Below are 18,929 nucleotides of genomic sequence, written 5' to 3' on the forward strand. Positions count from 1 at the left end.
TTTTTACGAAAGTTAATGTGTTTGATTACTGGCTTATAACATGTAAAACAGGTAGGAAGTAATAACCGAGACCTGAACAGACAGCTCTGCTGCTTTTTTCATCTCGTTTTATTCATATTTCAAAGAGATTTTTGACATGACGTGTTGAAGGTTAGTTGTGTTGTGTAGCTGCTTGACTGAGGCGAGTCTGCAGTGGCTGAAGCTGTAAAAATAACCACCTTAAAGCACTTGATTTTGGACTATTAATGGCTGCCAGGTATTCTGTATAATGCTCATGCTGATTGGGCGTACTCTTTTGGAGAACTGGATGGGCTTTCAGACTATTTGATGGAAACCTGTAGTTTTCAATTTCATTAGCAAAGCAAGCACAGCCACTCCCTCTTCTTAACTCACCAAAACACGCCAGCTTTGAGTGCCACTTCACCAGCCTCGCTCGTTCGCACTAAATGAATTCAGCCTCTGCATGACTCACTTAATCGAGGAACGAGACAAAAAAGCAATCCTGGCTCATTTGACGCACGGTACCTGCGAGTTCACAAAGTCACACGTCACCTGGTAGCCTGATATAGACCAGAGACAAAAGCATGGATGAAACCCGAGCTTACCAGCCTCTTTTCTGTTACCATGACGACCGCAGCAGGAGGAAAAAAAAAAGGCTCCGAGGACCTTTGGCAAAATGCTCCGCCCACTGGGGGGGAATTCACAGATCTAACCTGGCAACCTGGAAACCTGGCAACCAAAAATTAATATAATCAACTTATTTAGATGGCAACATGAAATAATGAGGTGGTAGCAAATTGACATTCCCCCAACCCTCTTTACTCGTACACCAATTCATTTTCATCCCCGTCCTTCGTGGCCTTTTCACGGCATGCAACTGGATGCGGTTCAGGGCGTGTTTCTGCTGCTGGCAGGTGAAGAAGCAGGTTGAACAGGTTCTTCCCTGAATGCCACTCTGTCGGGCCCTCCTCCCTCCCTCCTTCTCTTCCTTCTCTCTCCAAGCCGACTGCTGATTCACTCTCACATGTTGGCAGCTGAGTGAAGAGATTTTGTTGCCTGTGCACCTGTTCTCATCTGATATAGCCTAAGAATAAGGTAAGGATTTACTGAGGGAGGGTTTTATTTATTTATTTATTTATTTATATTTTTGTCTTTCCAATTCACAGCAAACGTGTGAGGCTAAAAGCTGTCGGGAATATGCTTTTCAGGACCATATTTACTGTTATTTTTTTATGAATATTCACAAACCCCCTATCTTCATTCCACTTTTTGTTTTCACAGTGGCATTGTGTTTGATGATATTTGATTTGGTAGCTGTAACATTTACAGTTACACTTAACAATTGGCCGTACCCCGCAGGTTTTGTCACTGCTTCTTATTTTGAAAGTGTAAAAATAGAAGATTCAAAAACTGAAGAGCTTTTGTTTTCAACATGAAAGTAAGAAAACAAGTTGGTTGCTAGGTGCCACAACGTCACAACGAGTGACATACATACTTTAAGACTTTATATAACCTAGGCAGGGGAATAAGTGGTTGCCAGTTTTTACAGTTAAGAGCCTTAGAGCGATGTTTTATACATTTAAAAACTGGGATGGATGAACTATTGAGATCTTTTAATCCAGAGTACGCACACTTTAAGATAAAAAAAATCAATCAAAATATGGCCTAACCACACAAATGCATTGATAAGCAGAGTCAACAAAGAGAATTTTCTTTTCTTCATACACTGTTGGGTAGGGCTGAGAGTTGGTTAAGAGTTCAACTGCTCTTAACCAGGAGTAGAAACACAGCTTGAAACTTCTGCTGTACGCAGAGGTTGCGTTCCACATGAATGTAAAATTAATTACAGTATATTGAGGGGTGATAATAACTTCAGACAGCTAAAATGTCAGATAATTAAGAAGGATACGCTGTCGCCAGGTGTTTACAGGAATCACATTAGTGTCCCTTTCAGCCTGCGTGAGTGTGTCTGTGTGATGTTGATGAAGGCACGGCTGACTGAGCTGTTGAGATGATAGCTTGCGCTCTGACAGACTGGCATAGTGGGAGCTCTTTTCAACAGATGGCTTCTCTGAGTGCGAAGGGTCAGAAGCAAAATTCTCTCCCCGTTGCCGTGAACTTGCTGCTGCGCGAAGACTAGTTGGCGGGTCAAAATATTCTCTGGGCGCAGCTCGCTGCTGTAATTTCTTTTTTTCTTAATGGTTCAGAGTAGTTGTTGTTCATAGCTATGCACTGTGTCACAGGATCAAAGTGGGCATAGCTGGTTTGAAATTGCACGGCCCACATGTGCCATCCAAAGATGGTGGTAGAGTCTGTGTCTGAACAGGTCAGCTGCACAATGTTTTTCTATGTGTTTTTAAAGCGAGTTGACAATCACCAATAATACTCTGGTCTTTGCATTATAGAGGAACTACTTCCATGCTGATTGTGTGCTCATTTGAACATTGAACAATCAAACAACAAAACACAACAGTGACGCTGCTGAGCTGCTTGTAAAACTGGTTCCACATTAACTGGTTTCCTTTACACGAGCTTCTCAAGATGCCTGCAGCGTAATTAGACTTTTATCCTCCACAGAGTGCTCAGTTGAGAGCTGTTGTCTTAAAATTGATGGTGTACTGTGAAGACGCGAGACGGGAAATGTGGGGAGAAAGAGGAAGGATGAAAAGTTCACACAGTATTCCAAAATCCATCAAGCGACGGGAGAGGCAGGAGGTGCATTAGTGTGTCACTTAAAAGCGCCACTTTGTTATTTTCCACCGCTGCAGTGTTATGAGCTCGAACTTGTTCCCGCCATTCTGCTGCTGGACTGAAACATTTTTTTGTGTGTGTTGCACGATCGGCGAACACGAACGAGCCCGATTGATCCTGCGGCAGGCTGAAAAAGCAAAACACACACGTCCCCCCCCCCCGCCCATTTGTTTCTCGGAAAACAAAAAAAGACCAGCACGAAAACAAAGTCGTCGGATGATAACAAGCTTGTCGAAAAGCTAACCAGCGATTGAACAATCCCTGGCTGATTGTGAGTTGTCAGTCAAAACAACTGAGCAGTGCTATTTTAAAGCTAACATCAGCAGTTTCAAGGAAATACAAACTGTATTCAAAACATAACGAATATACACGCTTGGGTTTTCCTTTTTGCCAGATTATCAATCCCGATGAGCTAAAAACAAAGTACTTCCTTGATGTTTTTAGCACCTTTGTTGAACATGTCAAAACAGGTAAAACCGGAAATGTGAAATTGCCAGATTTGCAAGTGAAGCCTCTGTTGCTCCAGGCGCCAATGTTACACACTGTACACTGAGCCTCTCGTGCTGATTATAACAAGCATGAATTTAGAACAAAGCAACTGATCAACAAAGTGACTCACAGCAAGAGTGCCCTGTAGGGATTTGCAGTCATTTGTGTACTGGAGTGAAGCCGAGGGGAGAACACATAGCTCACAGGGCACTCGCACAATTCACACTGTCAAAAATCCACAGATCTCACCAGAGATTGTGTCGGGGCTATGCAGACATCGTAGGGGATGACTGCTTAGAAATTTGCCAACAAGCTCCCGAATGTGTCCGTTGAGCAGCTCTCTGAAAGTCAGGTGGTGGCGTGGAATTCAAGGATTTTTATTATGACTCATGTCAGTGAAGCTGACCTTCACCCCTCAAGCAGGTGTTTTGGTTGCATTTTGGAAAATGCGGGGAAGAAAAAAAATCAGGCTGGAGATGTTTTGTTGTTTTTGAGTCTTCCAGTGTGGCCAGGCGGACTTTGAAGGCTGTGATGAACACACATTTAGCACCTGTGGGTCCTTCCTGATGGTGCTTATACTCAGCAGGTGGTAAACAGACTTTTCAGACGCTCAAAGAAAACAGGGGGGGAAGGAACCTCCAACCTCCAATCTCCCTATGTTTTGAAGAAAAAAAAAAAAACACATTAAAGCAACAAAAATAAACAGCCCGTCGGGAACATGTCTGTCAATGTGCAATTTAACAAAACTCTGGTAAAGTACAAGTGTAGAACTGGGAAAACGAGGACTTGTAATTGTTATAATCCACAATATTAATTAAAATTATCACTGGTTAGGTTAGGAACAATGCAATGTAAATGTCATGCATCTTTTTCTAATTATAAAAATAGCCCATGGTATATTAATGTTAATATCACATCCACACTCTTTTTAGAGGGGCAGGTTTGCTCGGCTATCGTTAGCTTTGATGCCCTTTTGGGAAATTTTACAATGCAAAATGGATAAATGTTGCAGCTGAGTTTTGATCGTGTAAAAAGCAGATTGCAAAGTAACTTTAACTTTAAAAGTCGGGTTTCAATGTTTCTTGACGATGGATATTTATCTGCTGGAGGTGGTCACGGGCACGTGGTGCAATCAGCAGCTTTCAAAGAAGTGAGGAAGATGACCTTAAAGAAGCAACTCGCACGAAGGTGACCTCGATGAATAAATCTGCGACAAAATGAAAATAAAAATTCCAAAAATAGATGAACAAAATGAGTCTTCTAAAAGAAGTTATGCAGCCCTCAAAAAACAACCAAACAACCAAACAAACAACCAAACAAACAACCAAACAACCAACCAACCAAACAAACAACCAACCAACCAAACAAACAACCAACCAAACAAACAACCAACCAACCAACCAACCAAACAAACAAACCACTGAGCTTGGCAGTGACATCACATGATGGAGTGAGCTGAAGTTAGTGTCAGTATTAAGGTATACTCTCAACCAAATGTAGAAATATTGAAGTTGTCTTCATTGTTTTTGGACAACAACAGCAGACTGGGCTTTCCTTAAGACAGCCTGTCAATACAGCTCATCCAATGACATTTCTTATTGACTAATACTTTTTCCAGACACTAACAAATTCTGTTCAGCCTCCTCCTTATTGCCACGGGCAGGTTGTCATATCATATGGTATTTGAGTTACTGAGTAGTTACTAAGGATACTTTCAATTAAGCTGACATAGTTAGTTGTGGCTAACTCCAAAGGCCCTTAACATCCTGTTAAGAATAATCTCTGATTAGCTTTCTTGTACAGACATATATACATACATATGCTACGATCGTTACAGACGATTATTATTATTATTTTATCATTTATGTTTTTAAATTAACAATTTGTATTTAAAGAAGTCAAATAATGCGTATGTTTTTTCATGTGTTTCAGAGTAACAACAAAAGGGAAAATGAGACTTCTGCTCCTTCTCCTGCTTGTCCAAGCATTCCACCTGGCATCACTCCAATATACAACAGACTCTCCAGGGAGAACGATTGATAAGAGTTGGTTGCGTGCACGAGGCAAAATTCCACAAGGAAGTGAGAATGCTACGGTTACTAAAGAAAACGATGAGGGAGCTGATGTTACAGAGTCAAATAATGACTACAGTGGGACAGCATCTGGCTCAATGGTACCATATTCAGGAGAAGAGGAAAACAGTGGAAATGAGAAATGGGAGGATCAGAATGTTACCACCACGACCCTGAGTCCTGAAGTTCAAAACGGTACGATCGAGCTAACCGAGCTGCCGCCGACCACAACCACAGATCCCACAAACACAAGCCAGATCAACATGACGGAAACTGAAGGGGAATTTAATAAAACGCTGACCCCGCGAAACTCCACCAGCTTCCCAGATTACTCTAATCGCACAGATTTAGAGTCACAAACCTCAGTTCCAGAGACCAACACTACAGAAGAGCACACAACAACCAGCACAACAACTCTGACCACAAAAGCGGTGCCAGGGATGAACGCGACAACCACCACATCTTCACCTACAACGGTGTTTCTTCCCGATGTCCCGGAGACTACAACTGCTGCTGCTCCAAACACGCCTGAGAAGGTCAACAAGACTGACAAAAGCGCGGGCTTAGCGGGCAGCTCCGATACAGGTACTGGTGCAGTCTGCGTAACAGAATCTGGTCCACATTTGTGTGTCTGATCCTGAAGGCAAAAGGCAGATGGACAGTCGGAGAATATGCTGTCTGTGTGAAAGTTTTAGAAGATTTTGACTTGACTTAATTAATGCGGGTTGAGGCATCAGAATAAGATCCATGAGGCGGCAAAGGAGGATTTAAAACTACTTAGCGATGACCTCTATGCTCGGTGCTCATGAGGAAAATATTATCATGTCATATGTTTAACAAATTGCTTTTTTACATCCCTTTCCTGGGCCATATTTGCCAGCATCTATTTTCCCACTGGAAGAGGACAAATACACCTTTTTTTTAAAAGCAAAGGTTGGATTGGGTTTCAAGTCCTATCGAGGTGGCTGCTATGAGCAAAGGAGTCTATTACAACCACCTTCTCAGCCGAACAATGAAACCCTGTTTTAGGGGGGAAAAAACTTGAAAGAGAAAGCGAGGGACTGAGGTCAGAGATACTTGTGCAAGGGCGTGAGACTGGACTTTGGTGTTGACCACCAGATCAGGAAGATAAGACTGGAAAGGAAATTTATATTTCTTAATCAGTGCGTAAGCTAATAGAAGACCACAGTACAAAAAACAAAACCTTTGCAGAGCTGGTGCAGTGGGGATTAAAATGACACAGCTCGTGGACAGATGGGACAGTAGGACATAACACTAACAGATGATGGCAATAGGCAGCAGGAAAACAGATGTGAAATTGTGGGCAGCACAAAATGATAAAAAAAAGCTCCATAGTTATCATGACAGGAACAGCATGTGCACAGAAACTGTAGAAAAGCACAGAGTACAGATAAACAGTCTATATGTAAGATCCCACAAGGCACCTTAGCTTTCTCTGACACTAACTGACATTTAGCTAATCACCTCACTTACTCAGCTACAATCCATACAGACCTGTTAGTAACTCTGTGTGGGAAATGCCTGTGGGAATTACCTAATAATGGGGTGGATGACATGGGTAGCTTTTAAGGATATCCTAGAAAAATACTGAGCTTTTTCAAGGTTTCCAGATTCATCCGAAAGAGAACACGACGTGTATCTGTGCCAAATTTCAGAGCAGTCCAGTTCGTAGTCGTTGATCTACGATACCGTCCATTCAGTAAAACTGTGAACAACTCTCTACACAATTTTAGACTAACTTTATTTGCCTGTGTTTGTACATTTTTGTCATCATGAGATGAAAATTTAAGAAAAAACTGATAACTTGCAGTTCAATTTGTTTGCCAACCTTAAAAGGTTGCGAGCTAACTTAAAAATAATTTCCCAGCAGGAGCAACAATTGCTAAAATCTTTATTTCCACCTATGTTTCATTATGTTTACTTTAAAGTAAAAAAAAACAAAAAAACTTGCTGCTAAAGATGACAAGAATAGAAAAACACTTAATGAAACAAGTCTTGTGGTTCAGCCTGCCTTGGATTACGGGTAAATTGATCCTAGCAAGTCTGTCAATTGAGCCGTTTCTAGATTAACAAAGTCACTGAATTATTTATGTGTGAGCCCTGACAAAATACCACTCGAGTATTTCTCTGTCAAAGGATGTTGAAGACGACTCTATCACTTTCAAAAACAATTATTTTCCACTGCTGTTGCCTTGGACATATACATTAAAATAGAAGAGCAGCAAACATTTATGTCATATACAAATAAAACCCAATTTTTTTTGAAAAAACAACAACAACAAAAAGTCAATAGGCTAGTTATTGTTTCACAGTTTCCATTTAAACAGTTGTTATATATAATTTAATGACAACTTGAATGCTATTCATGAAGTATTCAGCCAAATTTCACCACATTTAGATTACGATCACAACCTGCTGCCTTAAAATATTCAAATGTATTCCAGAAATGATCATGAATTTGGCATGTTAATTGCATTAATTATCACAGCGTAAATTATACAATTCTGAATAATTGTGATGTATCACCATGCAATGCGTTACGGCTCTGAACGCAATTTGAAAAACACATTTTAGCCATAATTAGTCGACAATTATGATGCCAAACGATGTAAATAATTTCTTGTTGACAAATTATCTGTGACTCTCTCCCACCCCCACAACCCTTCACTCCTCAGACGAAGGTTTCGCAACAGATCCCCAGATCAGTAAACGACACAACGCCTGGGGAGCAGTGCTGGGAACAGCCGTGGCTGTGACATTTGTGGGACTGGTGGCCTTTGTAATCCTGAAGAAGAAACAACAGAAGGCCTTCTCTCACAGGAAGCTGGTTGAGGAGTATCCTTCCGAGCCAGGTATGTGTGTTCCTTCGCGCTATAAAGTAACAGATCGTTCGCTTTAATCAGGGCTGCCGACTTGATAGCTATCGAAAGACTCTCATATTTAATAAAACGTCTGGCAGCAGACTATTAAATTATGCCGAGAAATGTAGTGCTGAGATAAAACTGTGCTAAATATGCCTTTGTCAGTGCTTCATAATGAGCCACTATAACTCACTTATCCCCTCGTATTTAAGGTAACTGGCTGCTGGATAGTGCCGCAGTCCCCTTTACAAAAAGAAAAAAAAGTTGGCTGTTTAACATAGTGACAAAAGAGAGAGGTGCTGCTCTCTCTTACTCTCTCTCCCTTTCACATACACACACACACACACACACACACACACACACACAAGTGCATAACTAATCCTGTTTTAATAAGGCAACCCTCCCATAATAAGGTAACCTCACCATGCAAAATAGGATCATGTACTATGATAGTTTCTAATCTGTTGCTTTCCTGCCATGAACTTAGAGGGAAACAGCACTTTGTTGTCACAGTTCCCCTACACGCCCTCGTACATAACCTTCCTTCATCTCCAGTTAAATTCATTAAAGTGCACACAGATATGCACGTGGGACTCATGACTACACGGGCGATTAGCTGGCAAAGTGCATCTAGTGAAGGCCGGCTTGAAAATGTACCTGCACTTTCCAGATGAGTCACATTCCATCTTAAGCCATACACCCACGACAATGTAAGAGAAACAGGGTGGCAACTGAAAAACATATACTCTTGACAACACCCAACATTGTTAAAAGAAACTCCTCTGGTAACAAAGGCAGAGTTACAAAATGGAAAGGAAGAAAACCTCTTTGGTAATGCAGTCGCTCAGTATTGCGCAGTATAACTCGAAGAGTGTAGAGCACTTGATAAACTGCTTGGCAGTTCACCAGTAAAGTGACGTGATATGACTGCCTACTTGCAGCCCATGTATGTAAATTATGCGCTTAATGCAAACAAGCCCACAAGCTTCATGTGCAGAAATGAATGATTAAAAGAGCTCGCGAGAGGCAAGAGGTAGCCAGACACTGTGGGTCTGTGTGGTTGTTCCCCTATGGCTGTTATCATCCAATAACCTTGCTAGTACTGCTACCCCTCGCTGGAAGCGAGGGGCAAGAGTTGTTTTCTGCATGTAGTGTTTGTATCTGTGTGTGGTAAACTGTCATCAATTGTACATGTGAGCCAGAGAGTCTCAGGCTGAAGAAGCGTTTTTGAACTTGCAAACACAGTGTTTTTCTTCCCCGGGATTTATTTCAGTGATAGAAACATCAAGTGCTCAACTGATCTCAGTGTTGTCATTGATGTCAGTGACATTGCCTCATACAGGTATCAAATATCGGGATGTTTTTAATAACAACAAGCGTCTGTTTTATGACACAGCAGATTTAAAATAGCAAGCTAATGGTTAAAAGAGCTAACTATAACTGAACAAAAGCTAGGGGACATTTTTAATACCGAAGTAGTCTTACCTACAAAAACGTGGATAATTTATGTGTTAACACATTGCCACATTCTACCCAGGAGTGGACAGACCAGCAAACTCATCTCAAGGTCAGACCATTTAATCCCCAGCAAAAGCAAAATTGCAACAACCCGTCCACCAAAAAACAAAAGTTGACCATTATATGTGTTATTGATGAAAGGGTTTTCAAGTCAGTCTGACAGGTCTGTGGGGGTACATGAGATTAAAAAAAAATGGAACTGGTGACTTTTAGAATCGCTTACACAACACAAGTTGAGTAAGCGGTATAGCCCCAAGTGTCACTTTAGCCCTGGCCTTTACTCCTTCTCTTCTTAGACTCTTCGTTTGCACAAGCAAAGCAACTCCAGAAAACAACACAAGTAATATAAACCCAACATAAGATTGTTTAGGATTTATTACCTGTCCTTCTTGCTACACTGAGTATATTTTCACAGCAGATCCTTAAGGGCTTGCGACATTATCTCTGTGATGCAGTTATTTTCAGGTTAAGTGTAATTTATGTCTTAGGTGTGTCCACTTACCTTCGATCTATCTTATTTATTAATCGGAGTTAGGTGTAGTGATTTCCTATAGGTGCAGAGGAAAACAATTATTCAGCAGGGACAATAGCAGCACATTCAGTAAAAGAGCTTTGTGTTATTGATTTTTGTTAAGGTTATTTCAAAATGGAGCCTCAAGAAGAGAGCTCTTGCTCTTTGCTTTTAGGGTATGTTTTTGCTGTCAAAGCCACTGTGTAATGGTAGTGTGTTAATAAATCAGTAGACTGCTCCTTTTTGTGTACTTGGTTACCTTATGCTGGAAATAAAAGCATTACAACAGAAAACCTAGGAGTCAAAGACATAGGATTGGACCACTGACAGCGGTCTACTCTTTAATCTTCCACCTCAACAAGTTAATTAGAGTACTTTTCTTTTTGCAAAAGACAAGGTGTATGCTATAAATATTTAATATTGTCTACTTTCCAGTTCTCAGATTAGACAGCAGTGAGCCTATGGACTTGAAGTTTGGTGCCTACTACAACCCAGGAGTACAAGGGGACACCATCCAAATGTCCAACCTTCCAGGACGCCGTTGAAACTACAAAGTCATGAACTCCCTTTCAAAAAAATGTTTGCCAGCTATGATTATTGGCATTCAGTAGACAGCTTACTGTCTAATGTGTGGATTTTTGTAAATAAGATGGTCTGAGAGTGGCATTTGTGGATGGGAATTACAAAGTGAATTATGTAGGTCTCTTGTCAGCCACAGATGATACTTATGTCAGATTATGTATTACGTTAATCAGATTTGCTGTATTTAACTAGGAATCACTGAAGGCAATCCATCTGAGTACACCGAGAAAGTCAAAATGAGCTGTTAGCCATTTATGTGTGTTGCCAAAGGGAATCAAAGACAGTCTTTCCTAATGAAGAATTTGCTTTGCAGTCAGTGAACAATGTCAAAATCAAAAGTTTTTGCCTTACTTTTAAACATATTTGTGTGAATGGCACCAACAGAATTCAGTTAATGACCAGCAAAACAGAAACATTAGCATAAAAGCACATCAAAGCACAACGAGGTTCCAGCTGATGCAAAATGTTTGAAAAAAAAATAACACTGATGTCCTGCCGTCTAAATAGCAGACGACACAGCTGGCCTATCGAGGCCTTTGCAACAAAATTCAGAAGCCGTGGTGAACAATAACATTATCCATATCACCAATCACATGCTGTTACAGCATAAGGTAGGCAATAAGCAGTTAAATTCAAACTGTGCTTTTCAGATATTCCACAACTGGCAGTCAGAGTCAGAGAATTGAAGCGTCAAAGCCAAAGACTTCAGTTTGTTTTCTACACACTAGTGACTGAGAGGGAGGGAGGCTGGGTGCTGCGTTGTTATTCATAGGCTGAGATTTTGGTATTCTGGAAGGGAGCTGTGTATTTGGTCTACGCACTACTCAGAAGCAACAACTATATCAACATAATATACCGTTTAAATCTTCTGACCTCCAGGTGTCCAAACACAGATTTGACTTTCTCGTAGTGACTGTGTGCACATCGGTACATACTGTTTACCTGCAGCATAACCACAGCAAATTTAGAAAAAAGGCTAGCGTCATTATTATTATTATTTTTATTCTTCTATAATTTTGCTTCAGAAAAAAGCATCTCTTATTTAACTGCTCCACTGTGGCTGGACAATAGGTAGCTATTAACTCCATTCTGTATGTATTGAATGCAACTGTACAAGAAAATCTAACAATATTGCTTATTTCTACACTGGTTCTGTTAACACACATGCTTTTTTAAAGAAAATAAATCCAGATATATACATATCTTTCAGCTCACTCAGTCCTTTCACTCATCATTACCTGAGTGACACCAACACTCAATCAATATGCTTCCTTTCTATGATTGATATGTACCTCAGCTTTGCCCTAATAGTGAATAGACAACTGTCACACACACACACACACACACACACACACACACACACACACACACACACACACACACACATGTAAATATATACATATATACTGTGGTTAGTTCAGCAGACATGTTGGGTCTGCTTCCTTCCTCTCTAATTTTACACATCAATCAGTGCATGAAGCATTTTTCCTGAGTCAGAGAAGCGAGTTTAGCATTGCAGTATTAAACAAGGCAATGCAGTTGGATTATTGGAGAATTCTACATGGGTTGTGATTGCTTGTAAATTATACGTAACTGGATGATGCTTTACTAAATAAACAGCCTTCCCAAAACTGTCTCTGTTTCATGAGTTTGCATAATTGCCTTCAAATGTGTGTAAAAGACATACAAATTGTGTTTGCTTTCATTATAAAACAAGTCATTCCATGCACGCACAGACATAAGAGTCAGTATTAAGAATGTTGGACAACAAGGGCATCCTTCTTTCATCACAAAACTTGCTCGGTCTCTTTTAATTAATAGCAACAGTTTAGGATGTGATTGTTTGGCAGGGTGCTCAAATCAATTAACTGAGGCTAAGTCCTTGATAAAGAATGTGTACACATTTCTTTGGGTGGTATAGACAGGTTAATTTTACTTCCAGCTGAGCCAAATTAATTCAAATGAAATGAAATGATTGCTATCTAAATTGAGGCCATTTTTTTTTAGTGGCTAAACTGAATTTTTTTTTTTCCAAGTTAACTTGCAGGAAATGAGTTTAACCTACAAACCAGGCCTGTTGTAATAACTCAAATCAGTGCCTTCTTATCAGATGAGCCTTCTACAACAGGTTAATCGCCAGTGGTGAATTACGCTAAAGTCCTGTTATTGTTATTTAGCACAGTCATTGACCACAGGGTTGGAAAGACAAAATCAGAGCAGATGTGTCAGGACCAAATACAAATATTTACATACTTCCAAGGTGAAAATATGTGTTCACTCCTTCTGTATTTCACAAAGACATCATATTTATTTCTAGTGGTAAATGGTTAATGGACCGCATTCAAGGACATGTGAGGTGCTTGTCTTCTATCAGGAGCAATTTGCAGTTCAGCATCTTGTCCAAGAGCACTTCAGTGTTGACAGGAGGCGTAGGGTGATTGAACTACCCTCTGATTAGTGAACAATACACTCTACCACTTGAGGTCTTGATCTGGGACTTTTCAGTATTTAATTAATTTCACTTCTGAATTGGACACTCAGCTTTGCACCCTTGAAAAACCCTTAGCTAGCCAGGCCCCTGTTGCCGGTGCAGCCGAAGGCAGTGTAGTGGTACACTAGACCAGCGGTCCCCAACCCCCGGGCCTCGGACCGGTACCGGTCCGTGAGTTGTTTGGGGAGAGTTGAGGCTCAGGTGTGAAATGTATGGTTTTCAGGGTTTTTATCGGTTTTCAGCATTATTTTGTTATCGTTTTGATCGTTTACTCGGTTTTCCTGGGTCTTTTCACGTGCGTTATGAATAAATTTTCTTTTTTTCGGTACCGGTACTAGTTTTATTTTGTTGTATTTATCCGTGACACATTAAAGGCCGGTCCGTGAAAATATTGTCGGGAATAAACCGGTCCGTGGCGCAAAAAAGGTTGGAGACCGCTGCACTAGACTGTCTTGAGAAGCCGGGAAAACAGGATGGCTGGGTGACCGTGAGGAGGAAGCATAGTCCTAAACAGAAGCCCCTGGTACACCACCAACCTGTTCATGTGTCTAACCACTTTTCCCCACTCAGCGACACACCTGCTGGGGATCACACTCTGGGAATTGGTGATTCTGTTCTGAGACGTGAAGCTAGAGACACCAGCAACCATCAATTGTCTTCCAGGGACCAGAGCAGGTGACACTAAGGGAAATTTAAAACTGCTGGCTAAGGGTAAACGTAAACTGAGTAAAATTATAATTCATGTCGGCAGTAATGACACCCAGCTACTTCAATCAGAGGTCACTAAAATAAATATTGAATCGGCGTGCAACTTTGCCAAAACAGTGTCGTTTTACCGTATTTTCACGACCATAAGACGCACTGTACTAAAAGGCGCAGTCTCAGTTATGTGTGCCATTACTGTATTTAACACACACATAAGGCGCACTGGATTATAGGGCGCATACAAGTACCGTATGCGTATTTAAAAATAAAGCGGGAGCAAACCTGAGTTCGGTACCTTACTCACATTTCTATTACCGGTAATCGTCATCATCAACAACACACAAGCATACAAGTGTGCGTATTTAAAAATAAAGCAGGAGCAAAACAAAGTTTGGTACTCACATTTTTATCATCAAACCCATCGAAGTCCTCATCCTCTGTGTCTGAATTGAACAGCTGCGCTAAATCTCCATCAAACATGCCAAGTTCACTTTCTTCACTGTCAGAGTCACTTTCCGTGCCGTGCGGCTCCTCGGAAATGATGCCGGCTTTTGCAAAAGCTCGAACAACAGTGCCAGCAGACATGTTAGCCCAAGCATCTACAATCCATTGGCAAATTGTGGCGTAACTCGCCCGGCGCTGCCTTCCACTCTTGGTGAAACTGTGGTCTCCATCGGTCATCCATCGCTCCCAGGCCGCTCGCAGCCTTACTTTGAACGGGCGGTTCACGCCGATGTCCAGCGGTTGGAGTTCCTTTGTCAGGCCTCCCGGAATGACAGCAAGCTCACAGTTCATTTGTTTCACTAGTTTTTTCACATCGGCTGTGAGATGGGCACGCATAGAGTCACAGATTAAGAGCGATGGTGATGCGTGGAAAAAACCACCTGGTCTCCTTACATACACCTCCCTCAGCCACTCTTTCATCATTTCCTCATCCATCCAGCCCTTTTCATTTGCCTTAATGATGATTCCTGCTGGAAACTTCTCTTTAGGCAAAATCTTTCGCTTAAAAATCACCATAGGCGGCAGTTTCTGTCCATTAGCATGGCAGCCAAGCACAACAGTAAAAGAAGACTTTTCATACCCCGTTGTGCGTATCGCTACCGTGCTGGTCCCCTTCTTCTCCACAGTGTGACTCACCGGGATGTCAAAAGTGAGCGGGACCTCGTCCATGTTTGTGATGTGGCTGGGCTGGATGTTTTTGTCGCCGATGTGTTTGCTGCAGTAGGAGCGGAAGATGGCCAGCTTTTCCTTATAATCCGCTGGAAGTTGCTGCGCTACCGTAGTCCTGGTCCGGATGGAAAAATGGCACCATTTCATAAAATGAAAGCACCAAGACGGACCTCCTTGGAAATGTTCAATGTTCATCTCTTCAGCTAGTGAAACTGCTTTTAGCCGAATGGTGACCGTCGAAATGCTTCTCCCGCTCGTTCTTTGCTCGATGATCCACCGCTCGAGTCTTTCCTCCAACTCGGGCCACCTCGCCTTATGTCCGCGGAAACTCAGCTGCGTTTTCTTGACCTGCCGGAGCTTGTTTTCTAGCTTCCTCCATTTGCGAACCATCGATTCGTTAATCTTAAATTCTCTCGCCGCTGCTCGATTTCCATGTTCCTCCGCATAGCTGATGGCCTTCAGTTTAAACTGTGCTTCATAAGCGTGTCTCTTTGCCATTTTCAGGGTTGTTAAAACAACGATGTTCCACATAATGCACATACCTGTCCTTTTAGACAGGTATGTGCGATTGTCCGGTATATACGATCAACGCCCACACTTCACCCTTTAGCGTTCTCATGGTGTTCTCTACTACGTCCTCCTTACAACACACAGGGCGCACTGCGCTATAGGGCGCGTACTTTTTGAAGAAAATCTAAGACTTTTAAGTGCGCCTTATGGTCGTGAAAATACGGTATATGTAGTTTTCTTTGGTCCCCTCCCCAATCAGACCAGGAGTTCAGCTCAGATAAAATAATTATTGTGGGTGATTTTAACATCCATGTAGATGCTAAAGATAAGATAAGATAAGATAACCTTTATTAGTCCCACACGTGGGAAATTTGTTTTGTCACAGCAGGAAGTGGACAGTGCAAAAATTATGACGCAAAAATTAGAATACAATAAGAATAAATACAGTACACAGCTGTACAGAATAGAATAAAATAATATACTATATACAGTAGAATAAAATAGAATAAAAATATACAATAAGATAAAAATAGAATACGAATGCTATATACAACTGAGTAAAGATACAACGATGCCAGAAAAGATTATTGCACTTAGTGTTATTGCACATGTGTGGATGTGTGTGTTTGTTCAGTTAAAGTCTTTGTTGTGGAGTCTGACAGCAGTGGGGAGGAAAGACCTGCGAAATCTCTCCGTCCCACACCGTGGGTGCCGCAGTCTCCCACTGAAGGAGCTGCTCAGTGCTGTCACAGTCTGCTGCATGGGGTGGGAGACGTTGTCCAACAGGGATGACAGCTTAGCCGCCATTCTCCTGTCACTCACCACCTCCACTGGGTCCAGAGGGCATCCTAGAACAGAACTGGCCCTTCGGATCACCCTGTTCAGTCTCTTCCTGTCCCCAGCAGAGATGCTGCCGCCCCAGCAGACCACACCATAAAAGATAGCAGAAGCCACCACAGAGTCATAGAAGGTCTTCAGGAGTGGGCCCTCCACCCCAAACGACCTGAGTCTCCGCAGCAGGTACAGCCTGCTCTGCCCTTTCCTGTAGAGGGCGTCTGAGTTATGAGTCCAGTCCAGTCTGTTGTTCAGATGAACACCAAGGTACCTGTAGCTGTCCACAGCCTCAATGTCCATACCCTGGATGTTCAGTGGTTGCAGTGGAGAATGCTTGTGCCTGCGGAAGTGGACTACCTCACCGACCGACCACAGTATGTGAGGACTCAGGGCTGTGTGTCGGACAGGGTCGTCTGCAGTACGGGGGCCCCACAGGGAACGGTTCTGGCTCCGTTCCTCTTCACCATCTACACTGCAGACTTCTCCCACAATTCCACCCAGTGCTTCCTGCAGAAGTTCTGTGATGACGCTGCAATAGTCGGCCTCATCACTGATGGGGACGACAAGGAGTACAGAGGACTGACTCAAGACTTTGTGGACTGACTTTGTGGACATATGTTGAAGATCTTGATCTTCAACATATGGAATAGAAACTGAACATCCAACAATGTTTCCTGAAAGTCCTCTCTTGTCTGATCATTTCCTAATAACATTTAAATTTACAATAATTAATTAATTAATAACCCACATAGCAAAATTGGTGTGGCCCCGATCAGGCCCACACAATGTGCTTACACATGGCCCACATACCGCAAAGAATGACGGCCCTTTGGTGGCCCAGATCTGGTTTGCCAGTGGTGTCCCACACATGGGCCAGCACATGGGCCAGCACAAGGCCAGTTGAAGACACACTGGTGGTCCTCTGCTGGCCCATGTGTGGATTACCTCTGGCCAACCTGATCTGGGCCACCATTCACCTAATCACACACTTTCTCTATACCGAGTGCTTCCTAACTACATTCATACACAGACTTTCAGACTGGAGGAGCCAGGAATCGAACTACTAAACTTCCGATCAGTAGGTGACCTGCTCTACTGCCTGAGCTACAGCCACCCACTGGCAAAGATGAGTAAACTGTCAATAGGTTTTGGATAAAGTGTACACTCACAAACCTGTCAAACCTGCATTTGAAACGTTGGCTACCATAGCAGTATAGTATTGCAACATGGCATTTGGGTCTTCTAAGTAAAATAGGAAAATAGGAAGATAAATAGTGCCATCATTGCCAGACCTGGTACACATCTGGTTGACAGACACCCTGCCATGACTCCGATCAGTCAGAAATGCCAGCTTGATCCCGGAGCCAGGGAAGACCTGTTTTCTGTGTATACCAAACCACAATCGGGCCAGATATGGCATGCCATGACATAAACAGTGGTGTCATTGCCAGACCTGGCGCACATCTGGATGACATAAGTCTTATCATGCCAGAAGTCAACCAGCAGTGCAGGCTTGATACCAGATCTGGGCCAGACCTGCTTGCTATGTGGGAATGGTCTAAAATTTGAAAGAACCGGTTCGTCAAGGTTACTTTTTTTGAGAAGTGGATGGACAATAGCATGTTTAACATCAAGTGGAACACTTCCAGCTAAGAAGGAGGTCTTATTGATAGTTAAAACATAAGGGCCAATGGTCTCAAAGACTTCTTTAAAAAGATGAGAAGCGATAATGTCAAGATGACACATAGAAGGCTTAAGACGGGAGACAACTTCAATACTCATAATCATCTCACAGATGTAACATTATCTAGAGCTACTTTCAGTACCATTGATATTCATTTAGAGTCTTTTTCTCCAACCGATCTTTCTGCGATAACTTCAGTAATTGCTTCCTCCAAATCATCAACGTGTCTTTTGGACTCAGTTCCTACAAGACTGCTCAAAGAAGTCCTACCATTAATTAGTGCTTCAATCTTAAATATGATGAACCTATCTCTAATAATTGACTATGCACAACAGGCTTTCAAGCCGGCAGTAGTTAAACCTTTACTTAAAAAGCCATCTCTAGACCCAGCACTCTTAGCTAATTATAGGCCAATCTCCAACCTTACTTTCATATCAAAAATTCTTGAAGCAGTAGTTTTAAAACAGCTAACAGATCATCTGCAGAGGAATGGCTTATTTGAAGCGTTTCAGTCAGGTTTCAGAGCTCATCACAGCACAGAAACAGCTTTAGTGAAGGTTACAAATGATCTTCTTATGGCCTCTGACAGTGGACTCATCTCTGTGCTTATCCTGCAACCTAACCAGTTTTAGGTTAGTGCAGCGTTCAATACTGTTGACCATAATATCCCATTAGAGCGATTAGAGCATTCTGTAGGTGTTACAGGTACTGCACTGCAGTGGTTTGT

The 18,929-nt window shown here is 42.1% G+C and overlaps 1 protein-coding gene across 1 annotated transcript; it reads left to right on the forward strand.

The window, feature by feature from the left end:
* The first annotated feature begins 993 nt into the window (after positions 1-993).
* Positions 994-12,439, forward strand: LOC309704527 (uncharacterized protein). The gene is made up of 4 exons (XM_082529728.1): positions 994-1,095; positions 5,173-5,897; positions 8,009-8,185; positions 10,659-12,439. The coding sequence occupies exons 2-4, from the start codon at positions 5,192-5,194 to the stop codon at positions 10,766-10,768; spliced, it is 993 nt and encodes a 330-aa protein (XP_082385854.1). The 5' UTR covers positions 994-1,095; positions 5,173-5,191; the 3' UTR covers positions 10,769-12,439.
* Positions 12,440-18,929: the final 6,490 nt, after the last annotated feature.

Source organism: Aulonocara stuartgranti (genome assembly GCF_965226115.1).
Source record: "Aulonocara stuartgranti genome assembly, chromosome: 1".
Lineage (NCBI taxonomy): Eukaryota > Metazoa > Chordata > Actinopteri > Cichliformes > Cichlidae > Aulonocara > Aulonocara stuartgranti.